This window comes from Centropristis striata, chromosome 7 (assembly GCF_030273125.1).
Source record: "Centropristis striata isolate RG_2023a ecotype Rhode Island chromosome 7, C.striata_1.0, whole genome shotgun sequence".
NCBI classification, from domain to species: Eukaryota; Metazoa; Chordata; class Actinopteri; order Perciformes; family Serranidae; genus Centropristis; species Centropristis striata.
In genome coordinates this window covers 4,624,408-4,638,127 of record NC_081523.1, presented here as the reverse complement: position 1 = coordinate 4,638,127, position 13,720 = coordinate 4,624,408, and the positions used below count along the sequence as shown (strand labels likewise).

At 37.1% G+C, this 13,720-nt stretch overlaps 1 protein-coding gene across 3 annotated transcripts in view; it reads left to right on the top strand.

Moving 5' to 3' along the window:
- The window catches only part of slc4a4a (solute carrier family 4 member 4a), a 99,805-nt gene that overhangs the window by 28,185 nt on the left and 57,900 nt on the right, over positions 1–13,720 (top strand). For all 3 annotated transcript variants that reach the window (XM_059338152.1, XM_059338151.1, XM_059338150.1), the window contains exons 3-4: positions 5,845–5,980; positions 10,325–10,485. In XM_059338152.1, coding sequence (XP_059194135.1) covers positions 5,845–5,980; positions 10,325–10,485 — 297 coding nt within the window. The remainder of the gene's footprint in view (positions 1–5,844; positions 5,981–10,324; positions 10,486–13,720) is intronic.

Below are 13,720 nucleotides of genomic sequence, written 5' to 3'. Positions count from 1 at the left end.
TACATACGTATATTCTTATAAACACACACACATAGACATACTTATATACACATAATAATAATAAAGATAATTTGAATTTCATGACCCTATTTTCCAGATGCTATAATTTTCACATATGGTTCCCATAATTGTACAAATTCCTTCAGCTTTCCTTTGGTAATGTAAGTCAGTCTTTCCAATCTGATGCACTCTCATAGTTCTTTTTTCCATTTTTGTTTTATAGAAGGAGCCTCCATGCTCTTCCAATTCAAGGCAATAGCTCTCCTGGCATGCAAAAGTCTGAAGTCCAACACTTTAGTCTGTTTCTTTGTATGTTTAAAATCTTTGGGATAAATTCCTAGTATACAAAGTTTTGCACAGAAGGGAATCCTGACTCTAAACACCTCAGACATACAATTGATAACCTCATTCCAGAATCTTAGTATCTTTGAACATTCCCACAGACAGTGAATAAGAGTACCTTATTATATTGGCATTTAGCACATGTATCAGGAATATGACTTGACATACGATTAAGTTCCTCAGAGGTTATATAAACCCTTGTTAACCATTTAAATTGTAGGAATTAACATTATTAACCCTCTGGGGTCTATGTGATGTTTAACAAAAAAAAAGAGGTCACATGGAGCGCTGCTGTCAAATTCACTCCAAAGTACAGACTTCAAACTTTCTCCCAATTTTTGTTTGACATTCCTAGCTCATGTAAAACCAAAGATATGATAGTTTTAATTTGATAGTACAGAAATATTTTTGCACATAGTTTGTTTTGAAGAGTTGCAGCTAACAAGGAAAAAAAGCCTGTAAATATACATGTTTTACAGGGACTTTTTTGTATATAGCTTTATTATATTTAAATTTGACCTTTTTATATGTTCATATTTGTATCTTATATTTACATTTTCAAGTTCCAAAACAGTTCATTGAGCATGTTTGTGTTTTTTATTGTAGTAAATAGTATAATTTTTCAACTCAGATTTCATGATTTTTGGACTCAATATGTTGATCAAGTAGGTTAAAGTGAGAAAATAACTGTCAGATCATATGTGAAGAAAAACGGGATACCATATATGGGCATAGTAAACATTTTTTATGTGGTTCATGAAAATCAAAAGTATTCAAAAACGCCCAAAATAGACTCAGACCCCAGAGGGTTAACAGAATGTGAAGAAGTTACAGTTTTGGCTTAATGTCACAGACTTTCACGTTGCAGATATATTTCCTAAAATGCTCAGAGCAGCCCTGCATAAACCTCCAGTGTCTCCCTCACCTGCCCGCTCTGTCATCACGGGCTACATGAGACTGAGGTTTACCAACCGCTGCCTTCTGCTGATAATAGAGACCTGGCCACAAGGAAACATCCCAGACTTACTGTTAGCTTAGCATTGTCATTGTGCAGACTCCACATTGCATTGGCCTGAGCTTCCTCTCTGCCAGGCTGCTGGTCTCCCTGCATTCTGAGTAGTCTCTGCTGGGATGGAGCCAGTCTCTCCAGGGACCTGCACTGCAAATGATTTGTTTTTACCAAGATAAAAAAACCCTTTAGATTTAGAAGTGTTACATCATTTATCTTGTTTTAAGAGTTAATGTCTTATTTTAAGCGTTCAACATGCTTATTTCAGGTTTAATAATCTTAATTTAAAAAATCTTGCCAAGTGAAATTATCTGTCCATGCAGCAAGATCATTTCCCTCAGATTTAGTGTTTTTATCTTGTTGTTAGACACACCTTTTTTTGCAGTGTGTCCATTGCAACAGACTCTGAAACACATGATATAAGTTTGGGTGTAAGATCTTAATTTCAGTTTTGAAAGCTCGCTAATCTTTTTTGAGGACATTGCAAGGTTTACTCAGTGTCTACCTGTAATGTTACACAATCTTAAAAAGTATAATTGCTGGAATTACAAAATCATGTAATTCTGGCACAAAGTGAAATTCTCCTCCTGAGCATGTTGCCAGTAATTACACGCTACCTCTTTGAGGGTTCAAAACTATTTCAAAGTTACACTTATTTTTGACAGCCTAGAATAGGAATTTTGCCATGAAAACGGTTTCCTATTTTCCTCCTTCCCTCCTTCCCTTTCTGCTCATTCCTTTATCATGAAAGTGTGTGTGAATGCTAAATTTCAATCTGTGATTATTAATAACTGGTAAAATAAAAATATAGAGGCTGTAGTTTGAGCATGCAGAAAGGTAATGAAAGTAGCAGATTGCATCTCTAACCACTGGATGTCTGGTAGCTTTTCCTGATTTTGTGCCAAAATAAGTTTCTTCTAAGACGTGATTTCTTCACCAGGATGTCTTTACCTTGATTTCATAGAGAAGACCGCACAAACTAGCATCTGTTTAGCTTGTTTTATAACAAATGATAATGGTTTATTTTAAATAAAATATTTCATGCTGCTCTCCAGAAAGAACACATGCTGCTGATGCTTCATCTGTCTACCTTTTCTTTTTATTTGACTCTATATTTAAGGAATACAACAGTGTGTGAACCTACATCCCTGTGTAGACTATGGGCCTCTCTTTGCACTGCTTGCTATTGTTTGCATGCAATTTGGCCCATATAGGTATTTAAAGCTTGTTTTAACTGTTTACTGTAATCAGCATAAATTGCTGTGGATACGAGTGTCAGCTAAATGTGTGAAACGCACATGTAAATTATTCCACACAGGGTGTTATTAAACAGGTTGCAGTGACTTAAGCTAGTTGCAGCTTGTGGATGTGTGTGTGTGTATGTGTGAGTATGTTTGTGTGAGTGTGCCAGCAGACAGTTTATCCCCCACCTAGTAATCTTACAGCTACTTGTCTGGCTCGTACCTGCTGTTGGTGTTATTGTGCTGAAGGAAACACAATAGGGGAACTCTGCAGGACTGCACCTCATTTACTGTTGAACCACTTAATGCTGACTGACTGACTGAATGAATGAATGAATGAATGGATGAATGTGGTGGTTGGTGTAATGTTTAGTGTAGTGTCTAAACTTCACCTGCAAGGGAAAGTCCAGTTGAAGACTACACTGGATTATTGTCCTTCCTCTGTGACATTTTAATACATTCTTCATTTAAGAGCAGGGTGGCACAGATCATTTCATTCATTTACTTTCTCCTGGTTTCTATGGTAACACTGCAAAAAAGGTACTAAATCTGAGGGAAATGATCTTGCTGCATGGACAGATAATTTCACTTGACAAGATTTCTTAAATCAAGATTATTAAATCTAGAAATAAGCATGTTGAACACTTTAAATAAGAAATTAACTCTTAAAACATAATAATAATAAGTTGTTTTATCTTGGTAAGAAACAAATAATTTCCAGGTCACTCTGCTCGGGCCAGTTCATCGCTGCTTGCAGCTTTAATTTATCTTGTTTTAAGAGTTAATTTCTTATTTTAAGTGTTCAACATGCTTATTTCTAGATTTAATAATGATCTTAATAATCTTAATTTAAGAAATCTTGTCAATTAAAATTATCTGTCCATGCGGCAAGATCATTTCCCTCAGATTTACTGTTTTTATCTGGTTTTTGGACACACTTTTTTGCAGTGAAGGTATATTTAAGTGTCAAAGGGAAAAGCTTAATAACTGCATTATGGCCAATAAAATGGTTACATTTAAATATGAACAATATTGATAGTCAACTATCTGGTGCCAAAGTATCAACACAGGGTTATGTAATCAGATCAGGCAGCTTTGTTATGATCACTCCCATACAGACACACATTGTGTTTGTGAGGGCCCTAAACTCTGACCTCATCTATCACAACTATATCCCAATGCCATTTAACTAAGCAGAGGCCTAATTATCAAGAAAACACTTTTTGTAGCAAATTGAAAGCCAAAAAAAAGCCATGCTGTACCGTGCTATGGCAACTCTGCACAAGTTAGGGCTGGGCGATATGGACCAAAAGTCATATCCTGATATATTAAGGCTGAATATTGATATACGATATATATCCCAAAGTGAGAGCAAATGTTCAGTCAAAGTGAAAGCCAAATATGACATGTTTAGCGTGAAGAGTATAAGATTATATGGAATACCTACACATATCTGCCCTGAAACTACAGCCTGATTTAGAAATTTGCTTGAAATTAGCTAGTTTAGATACTACATACTTATGAACTTATGAAGGACTTTACATTCAAACTTAGAAATGGATTCATGAATAACTGGTGGAGATGACCCTTCAGTCATTTATTTAGTAGCACCTGTTCTTCTTTGCTTGCTTGTTTGTTTGTTTGTTTTTCCACAGCTGATAACTCAAAATAATTTGCTGTAAAATGGCTTTTGGCCGAGGTTTGGCTCTGCAGTTTGGCTTCATTTTTCCCCCCTTGCTTGTCAGAGGAACATTAACTCAATTCAAAATGAAATTGGACAATATTGGTGGCAAAATACATGATTTTACACCAATCTCCTCATGCAGCATGTGCACAAGAGATGAACCATTTTCTTTTTTCTTTTTTTTCTTTTCTTTTTTTCTTTTCCTGATGTCTGTTTATCCTTGTTTTTGTCTTTTGTATGTAGGAATATTTGCAACAAAAGATACAGATATTTCAAGGGTGGAAACTTTATTTGGATCACAATTTAAAAGAAAAAGTGGGAATTTGAATGGACTTTGCTACTGAATCTTCCGATTTTTTGAAAAATGTCTTCATCCGTAGGCCAAGTGTTAGTAGGGCAAAACACAATGACGTTGGATGGGAACAAAGGTTATCATGTCTCTTGTTTTAAATCTTTGCTGGTTAAGTTAGTAAAAACCAAGTACAAACGTTGTGGATTTTGAAATCAGTCCAAGATGCTTAAAATCTGACCTGAACACTTTAACTTTTCTTTACCTCAATTCCTTTATTTTTATAATTTATTTAATTCTTTTTTTTTTAACCATTTTCTTTAACACAAGGAATCAGATTCCCTGAGCAGAGATGCCGTAGTTTAATGTATGTGACAACAAGCTGTGGCTCTAATGATCCTCATGCACTGATCTTGTGTGGTCGGTTGCTGATGACAATCATCTTAGTGTACAGTTTTCTATATGCACGGGCCTGCTTCCATGAAAGGGGGCAGTGCTTGTTTGTGGACTCTCCATTCAGAGTTCAAATATTGTTTCCACTCGTTGCAACAAGCTGTGATGGTGTCGACCATTGGCTACATGTTTGAATAGCACCGAAATGTACAATTCATATATCAATCCTGTTGAAATTCTGTTTGTGTTGCTCTCTAAATATTCAAATGAGGAGACAAGGGCAAGGAAAGCCAAGCCTCCGCCAGAGAATAGGCCAGTTTGTGAACCATTTCCTAATTGTTAATGAGGGGCTCCAGGGCAGCTTGCCAAGGCTGGAGGGCCAATGGTGGAGGCCTGTTTGAACAGTGAAGGGGGGGCAGAGAGGGAGAAGGGGCTAGCTGTGGGGACACTGTCACTGAGGGGACCCCTAAACCCCATCGGCCCCCTCCTACCTGCTCCACAAAGTGTTGGAGCAAGCAGCTGAGCGGCTGTCACTTCCACCCGAGACTTTAATGAGGGTCTAGCTGCAGCGTTGGGACTCTGGTGAGCTTGTGCTTGCCGCCTGCTATCTGAGGAGCAAACGCTGGATCAGCTGATTTGAAGAAGGGGGGGGTCGCTGAGTTTTAGAAGATGTCCAACAACAACAATAATCAGGAGGAGAATAAGGAAAAGGAAGAGGACACAGAGGAGAAAGGAGAGGAGGTGATGGTTAGAATCCCTCCACCTCCACCTCCCCCTGAGGTCCCTGGGAAGGGTCCGGCCGAGGAGGGGACGCCGCTCCCCAAGCCCTTGCCCAACGGCCACCATTGTCAGCCTATGAACCGCAGTATTTTCCCTCTCTCTGCAGTCTCGCCGGCAGCCGAGAGGATCCGCTTCATCCTGGGTGAGGAGGATGACGGCCCAGCGCCCCCGCAGCTCTTCACAGAGCTGGACGAGCTGCTGTCAGTGGACGGGCAGGAGATGGAGTGGAAGGAGACGGCCAGGTAAGACCTCAGTCTGAGACATGCACACTGCAAAAAAGTCTGTCTGAGACATGCACACTGCAAAAAAGTCTGTCTGAGACGTGCACACTGCAAAAAAGGTGTCTACAAACAAGATAAACACACTAAATCTGAGGGAAATGATCTTACTGCATGGCCAGATAATTTCACTTGACAAGACACTGAGTAAACCTTGCAATGTCCTCAAAACTAAAATTAAGATCTTACACCCAAACTTATATCCTGCGTTTCAGAGTCTGTTGCAATGGACACACTGCAAAAAGGTGTGTCTAAAAACAAGATAAACGCACTAAATCTGAGGGAAATTATCTTGCTGCATGGTCAGATAATTTCACTTGACAAGATTTCTTAAATTAAGATTATTAAATCTGGAAATAAACTTGTTGACCCCTTAAAATTAGAAATTAACACTTAAAACAAGATAAATGATCTAACACTTTGTTATGATCACATTGTGTTTGTGAGGGCCCTGAACTCTGACCTCATCCATCACAACTATATCCCAATGCCATTTAACTAAGCAGAGGCCTAATTATCAAGAAAACACTTTTTGTAGCAAATTGAAATCCGAAAAAAAAGAGCTAGTCCACCTTATTGGAGCCATGCTGTACCGTGCTATGGCAGCTCAAGTTACAAGTTAGGGCTGGGCGATATGGACCCAAAGTCATATCCCGATATATTTGGGCTGAATATCGACATAAGATATATATCCCGATATTTTTATCGCAAAGTGAGAGCAAATGTTAAGTAAGATATTGAAAACAGAAAAAAAAGAGCTAGTCTAGCTTATTAGAGCCATGCTGTACTGTGCTATGGCAACTCTACACAAGTGGAGTTTTACACCCCTTAAAAGAACCCTTAAAATTAGAAATTAACTCTTAAAACAAGATAAATGATCTAACACTTCTTAATCTAAGTTTTTTTTTATCTTGGTGAGAAACAAATAATTTGCAGTGCAGCTTCCTCTTAAAGTTCCTGAATGTGCACCTTTTTATTTTACAGTTATAATGAAGAACCTTCTTCATTGACGTCCACTAAATAATTCAAAACAAATAACACAGTTGATAGTGAAAATGTAAACAGCAACATCCTTGCTGTTACTTTTATTTTGAAGATGCAAAAATATGTTCACCTCAAAAACTTTAGTGTTTTAGCAACCCCAGAGCCAAATAACTGAACACGTTTGTAAACCTCAGCTACTTCTCAGTCTAAAATAAGTTCTTCTAACATGAGGGAGTTTGCTGTGTGCATTGAATTGAAAAGTGAGCCCACAGGGTTTCCCAGGTTGCTCCTGTGTGGCCCACTAGTGGGATGTGATGGGATTGAGATGGGCTGATGTTTATACGTCATTAGTGTGGTTCAGTGAAGCTCTCTCAGGGGGAAACTGGATCCCTGGGCTGCTGTTTAAGCCTCCAAATGAGTTGATCTGTTATCCTAACCTCTGACCAATTGTACCGCAGATAGAAGTTAGATTTTGTTTCACTGTTGGTTGAATTATTTGCAGAGGAACTCCACTGGAGAACATTGTTGTCAGTCTTTCAGTACACTTGAAAAAGGGCTTTTACTTTGACTCAGGAAAGACTTTCAAGGCCAAGTTCTGAAGATAAATTTGTCCAGCTTCTGCACACAGAGCATTCATTTGAGATTGGTGAACCAGAAATGAACTTTAACTGTTGAGCAGACTGCAATAATTGGACATGGCCTATTTTTATTTTTTTATTTTGACACTTTTATAGTCTTAGTATGTTAAAAACAACACAAGGAATGTATTTAAATTAGACATGTATTAAACAAATTTGCAGATTCTAAGAGTTGTTATAATATATCTAATAACTAATATGAATTTAAACATTAAAATATTGCTTTTTAAACTATGAAACCCTGATTAAAAAATAAATATATATAATGATAATTTATATAAATGAATCAGATTTTTTTTTCACTGATCCTGGCAGAGTGCCACAGGCCCCTGGATTACCCCGTACCCCACTTTAACAGTCACTACATTATGGTATTTGATCCTGTAGGCTTGGGAGTCACACTTATGATCAAGTCAACCAAATGCGAAAAAAAAAGATAAAAAAATGGACCAAATGTGTCTATTGATAAAATCAGTGTTTCAACAAAATAGGGTAAAAGTGATGGTGAAAAAAAGCACACTGCAGCAGTTTCTCTGCAGTCGATTTCAAATGAAGTAGCAACATAAACTATACAAATAAGAAATCAATAGAATGGGATCACTGGGGTTATAAAAGGTCAAAAGATGACTACAGTTCCAGACCCTTCAAAAAAAAAGTGTACTTCTTATTTAATGCTCACATATTGCTGACAAAAGGTGAAATAAATCAATCCTGCATCTTTAATGTCAAACTTATTATTCTGCAAATAACTGCAGAGATTAAGACCTGGTCCAATGTCTCACCAAGTGCACTCAGTGGACTCTAAATGAATAAAACATCTCACAAGTGCTGGGTAGTGCTGGCTGTCCGCCAAGTGCAATTTTGGCAGCCAAACTGGCGGAATAAAACCCCGGTATAGAAACAGCTTCTCAGCACCAGTTCAGTTTATCATCTCTCTGACTCTGAAGAAGGGGGCAGGGGGAGTGATTAAATGAATACACGAAGAAAATAAAAATCATAACACTGTTTCTGATGCAAATGTGCATTTCTATGCTGACGACACAGTTTTTTACTGCTGTGGATCAACTCTTGTTCAGGCTTTTGAATCTTTGCAGAAAGCTTTTGTAGCTGTGCAACACTCATTAATTCCCCTGAAACTGGTTCTCAATGCTGATAAAACAAAGTTTATGTTGTTTTCTAACAGTAAAAAATTGCCTCAAATGGTTCCCCCAGTGTCCACTCTTGAGGGCAGCGAAATAAAGGTGGTTCATATGTATAAATACTTAGGAGTCTTAATTGATGACTCACTCACCTTCAAGCCACATATAGACAATCTTGTGAAGAAGCTGAGGCTAAAATTAGGTTTTTATTTTCGAAATAAGTTGTGTTTTTCTTTTAATGTAAAAAAGCGTCTTGTCACTGCAACATTTTTATCTGTGTTGGATTACGGAGATCTTTTGTACTTTTTGTGTTTGCTGCCTTTTGGCCAGGGCTCCCTTGAAAAAGAGGTTCTTAATCTCAATGGGATATTTCCTGGTTAAATAAAGGTTAAATAAAAAATAAAAAGGAAAGTATTAAATTCCCAGTCATAGGCAGGTACCAGGTATGCATTAGACAACACGTAATGTGGCTTTAATGATAAACAACATGATTTTAATGACAAAGACACGTTTTTTTAGTGCTCATATTAAAGAAGTAGTAAAACTTTAATGTAGTTTTTCCATTGAAAATTGCCATTTAACCCTCCTGTTATGTTCACTTTTTCAGGAACAGCAATAACTTGAGGCATGTTTAATTATCCAAATGTGTCAGAAACTAAAAAAAACCCGATAAACATTGTTTATATTTCATTAATAACTCCATTACTAACCATCTCAATCAATATCTAGTGCAATGGTGTTCTTTACCGCTCACAGATCATGGTTCAATGAGGATAATTCACTCTTTTTTTCATAAAAAAAACAACTTTTTTATGTACATTGGAAAGGCCTACATATAAAATACAGTGGTTTTACATTTACATACATTTTTTTACATTTTGTTTTTACATTTTTTTTATTTTTTCTTACTTTTAACTATTTTTTTTTAGATTTATTAAACTTTTAAATGGGTCATTTTGACCGGCAACATAAGGGGAGGGTTAATTTGTACATATTGGACAATTTATCCCCCATTTCCTATAATTTAACCCTCTGGAGTTGCTGATCACACCAATCACATGACTTCTTCATGACGTCACAATGTAAAAATTAAGCTGTGTGGAATCCTGCTGTTAACTTACCAACCAACTAACTCCACGCCAGTTTCTGCTAGTAAAAAAACAGAGATAAGGTCAAATATATTTAATATTAAAATATAGAACTCAATGATATCCTCATTTTACCTCCTATATGTTGTATTTGCGATCTGTGTTCACATTCACACCATTTAAAATTATTTATTGAGCATTATTGTGTTATGGAAAGTAAAAAACTTAATTTTCAAAATCTGATTTTATGTTCTTTTGCATGTATTTTTGTGTTAAAATGTTGATGCAGAAATTGAAAAGTTAAAAAAGAAAATAATCGAGACATATAGGTGAGATTCTACTGAAAAAAAATGAATCCACACGTCATGGTTAAACATTTTAAGTGGAATTTACAGGCTGAATGATTCAAAAATGGACAAAATAAACCAAGACTCTGGTCCTTTTTCTTTCTTCCTCCAGGTGGATAAAGTTTGAGGAGAAGGTGGAGAAAGGAGGTGAACGCTGGAGTAAACCCCACGTGGCCACGCTGTCCTTACACAGCCTTTTTGAACTGCGGACGTGCATAGAAAAAGGCACCATCATGCTGGACTTGGAAGCTTCCACTCTACCTCAGGTTGTTGGTAAGTTGGGTGCAGGTCAATAGTTGAGTAATATCTATAACAAGATAAATTGTTTTGCATTAGCGAGTGTGCTTTGGGTGGAATCATAACACCCCTGAGATTATGTGAAAGTATGCAGTAAAAGGTTATTGGAATAATAAATTAATTTATTTTTTCCTTTTTAAAAAGAGTAGAACATTCCCAGACATAGCACCTCATGAAAAAAAATAAAGATGAAAGAGACTGATAGTCATTGGGTTTATGAAGCACAATACTAGAATTATTAAAAGAGTAAAATTTTACAATTGCTTGTCCAGAAAATTGGTGGACTTGAAACAGTCTGATTAAAAACAATAAAGCCCTGGATCCTACACTTATATATAATACAACTTAATATCAAAGTGCATTAGAGAAGCCCATAAATTGATATTTCCCATTTATTTTTCATTTTATTTCTTCATTTATGAATTTTTAATGTGTTAATTTATTTTCCACCTATTTATTTCCCCATAATGTATTTAGTTTTGTATTTTCTTTATACATTTCTTAAAACAGAAATATCAATTTCTGTCACATTGTGTCTACATATTTTATATTGATGCCTTCATTATTTGTGGTACTATTATTTATATATATATATATATATATATATATATATATATATTTACATTTACATTTAGTCATTTAGCAGACGCTTTTATCCAAAGCGACTTACAGGAAGAGTAAAAGCAAACAATCAAGGTATAGTGCAATATGAGCTATTAGTGCTAGTGACAATCAAACTTTGAGGAGTAGACTTATGTGGTCTAGGAGAGAAGATGCTCTCTGAAGAGCATATATATATATATATATATTAGTTTTCATTCCACCATATTAAGTGCTGAGAGTGGATATTTATTAAAACAATCAAAAACTACAGATAAATACATTAACAGAAAATACATTTAATCTTAACAATTTATTGTCTAATTGTGTAATTCTCAGAAAATATTTGTACTAATGGTATATAATCACCCAATTTTCAGACAATATTACAGTTATGCAGGAGTATTTTTTTTTAGTTTTGAATCTTTAAAACTTATTTTTTTGCTGTTATAAAAAAACATTGGTGAAGGTCAGCAGAGAATCCGTCTGCCAGTTTGGATCTGCTCTGTGATCACCAGTTCATGCAGAGCTGCTCTGTAGTGTTGCGTGCAGATTTATGGATTGATGCACGTTACACACAGGCTGCAGAGGTTTTCTTCCTTCCTCTTCTTTGCTTCAGAGTAGCAAGAGGTCGGTGCTACAAGTCAAGTCCAGCCTTTACTGTACTTTATACTAGAACTCTGAGGCTCTCAAATAGTAGTTTGTAAAGGGGAACACAAAAACTTCCTAATTTAAACCGCTTTCTTCTGCATGAGGGCGCAGGAGGAAGAGTTACCACTCGGAGTGATTAATGTGAAGTAATTGAGTGTGCTGCATGGCTGTACAGGCCGAGCGGAGCTGGGCCTCTTGCTTTGAGGCCAGCCGACCTGACTGATGGGCCATTAACAGCACTAACCCTCCACTAGGAGAGAAACTCCCCGAGGCTGCCTATCTGTCAGCATTCAGCCATCTGACCCTCTTTTTAAAAATAGGCAAGACCTTTTGATTGAGCCGTTTCATGATGCCACCAAGGCTTTCATACAGGAGCATTACAGTCTGGGTGGCACTAATTGAGTCCTTACAAGAGCGAAGAGACTTTTTATGTCGACTCAGTTATTTGCTCCGAGTTGTTACGCTGCAAAAAAGGGGTTTCTAAAAAAACCCAAGATAAAAACACTAAATCTGAGGGAAATGATCTTGCTGCATGGACAGATAATTTACCTTGACAAGATTTCTTAAATTAAGATTATTAAATCTAGAAATAAGCATGTTGAACGCTTAAAATACGAAATTAACTCTTAAAACAAGATAAATTAAAGCTGCAAGCAGCGATGAACTGGCCCGGGCAGAGTGCACTGACAATTATTTGTTTCTTACCAAGATAAAAAAAACTTTAGATTTAGAAGTGTTAGATCGTTTGTTTTGCTGTGCCACGAGGATAACAAGAGGGTAGTAAATGCACCAATAGAGTATAAAAGACATGATAGGGTTCATGACAATGGAATTCAAAAAATTTACTAAGAAGTAAAGTTCCTGCAAAAATTCATGCCTCAAGCTGTAACACAGCCAAAATGATCACACAAAATGTAATACATCTATTTGGTTGTGGTTGGATGTTTATAATACAGTTTATGTTGTAGGTTGAGTTAGGGCTGCACGATTATTGCCAAAATGATAATCACGATTATGTTGATCAATATTGTAGTCACGATTATTAATCAAGATTATTCATCATGTCAAGGAAAACATTTTATTGCACTACTTTTAGACAAACAATAGGAACAGTTTTTAGTGTCTGGTGCTTGTTGTAAACAAACAGAGATCGCTAAGTGAACACCTCCTGCAGCAGCAGCACATACACACTGTACTGCTACAGAGCTAACTGTTAGCCTGTTAGCACGTACACACTGTACTGCTACAGAGCTAACTGTTAGCCTGTTAGCACATACACACTGTACTGCTACCGAGCTAACTGTTAGCCTGTTAGCACATACACACTGTACTGCTACAGAGCTAACTGTTAGCCTGTTAGCACATACACACTGTACTGCTACAGAGCTAACTGTTAGCCTGTTAGCACGTACACACTGTACTGCTACAGCAATTTGCAGATGCTAAGGGGTTAACATCCCCTCTGGCTCTGCAGCTGGGAGAGACTGCTGCAGGAGGACTGTGCCACTTCAACTCCTTCTTACTCTTCTTATCGAGCCGCTGGCCCCTGCGGTTCGTTAAGAAGAGTTAGAACGAGTCTCCAAAAGTCTCCAATAACACCAGAAAAAGTCGCTGGATTTAGTCGCTAAATATAGCAACAAAGTTGCTAAGTTGGCAAAACTGCTTCGCCGGCTCTTACAAATGTCGCGTGTTGTTATGGCGTCTAGTACTACGTCACATCCTGCTTAGCGTTCTATCCAATCAGCAACCAGGCTTTTTTCAGGGGAGAAAAACGGCCCCGCCCCCTGGTGGTTGGTGGACTACTGGTGTAGAAAGTGCTTGATTAGATATACAGGAGAGACGCATTTTAAAATGGAAATATCGCCGACGATCAGGTTCATTTAATCGTGGCGGCCAAAATCGTGATCGCGATTAAAATTCAATTAATTGTGCAGCCTTATGTTCAGTGTTAAACTTTCTT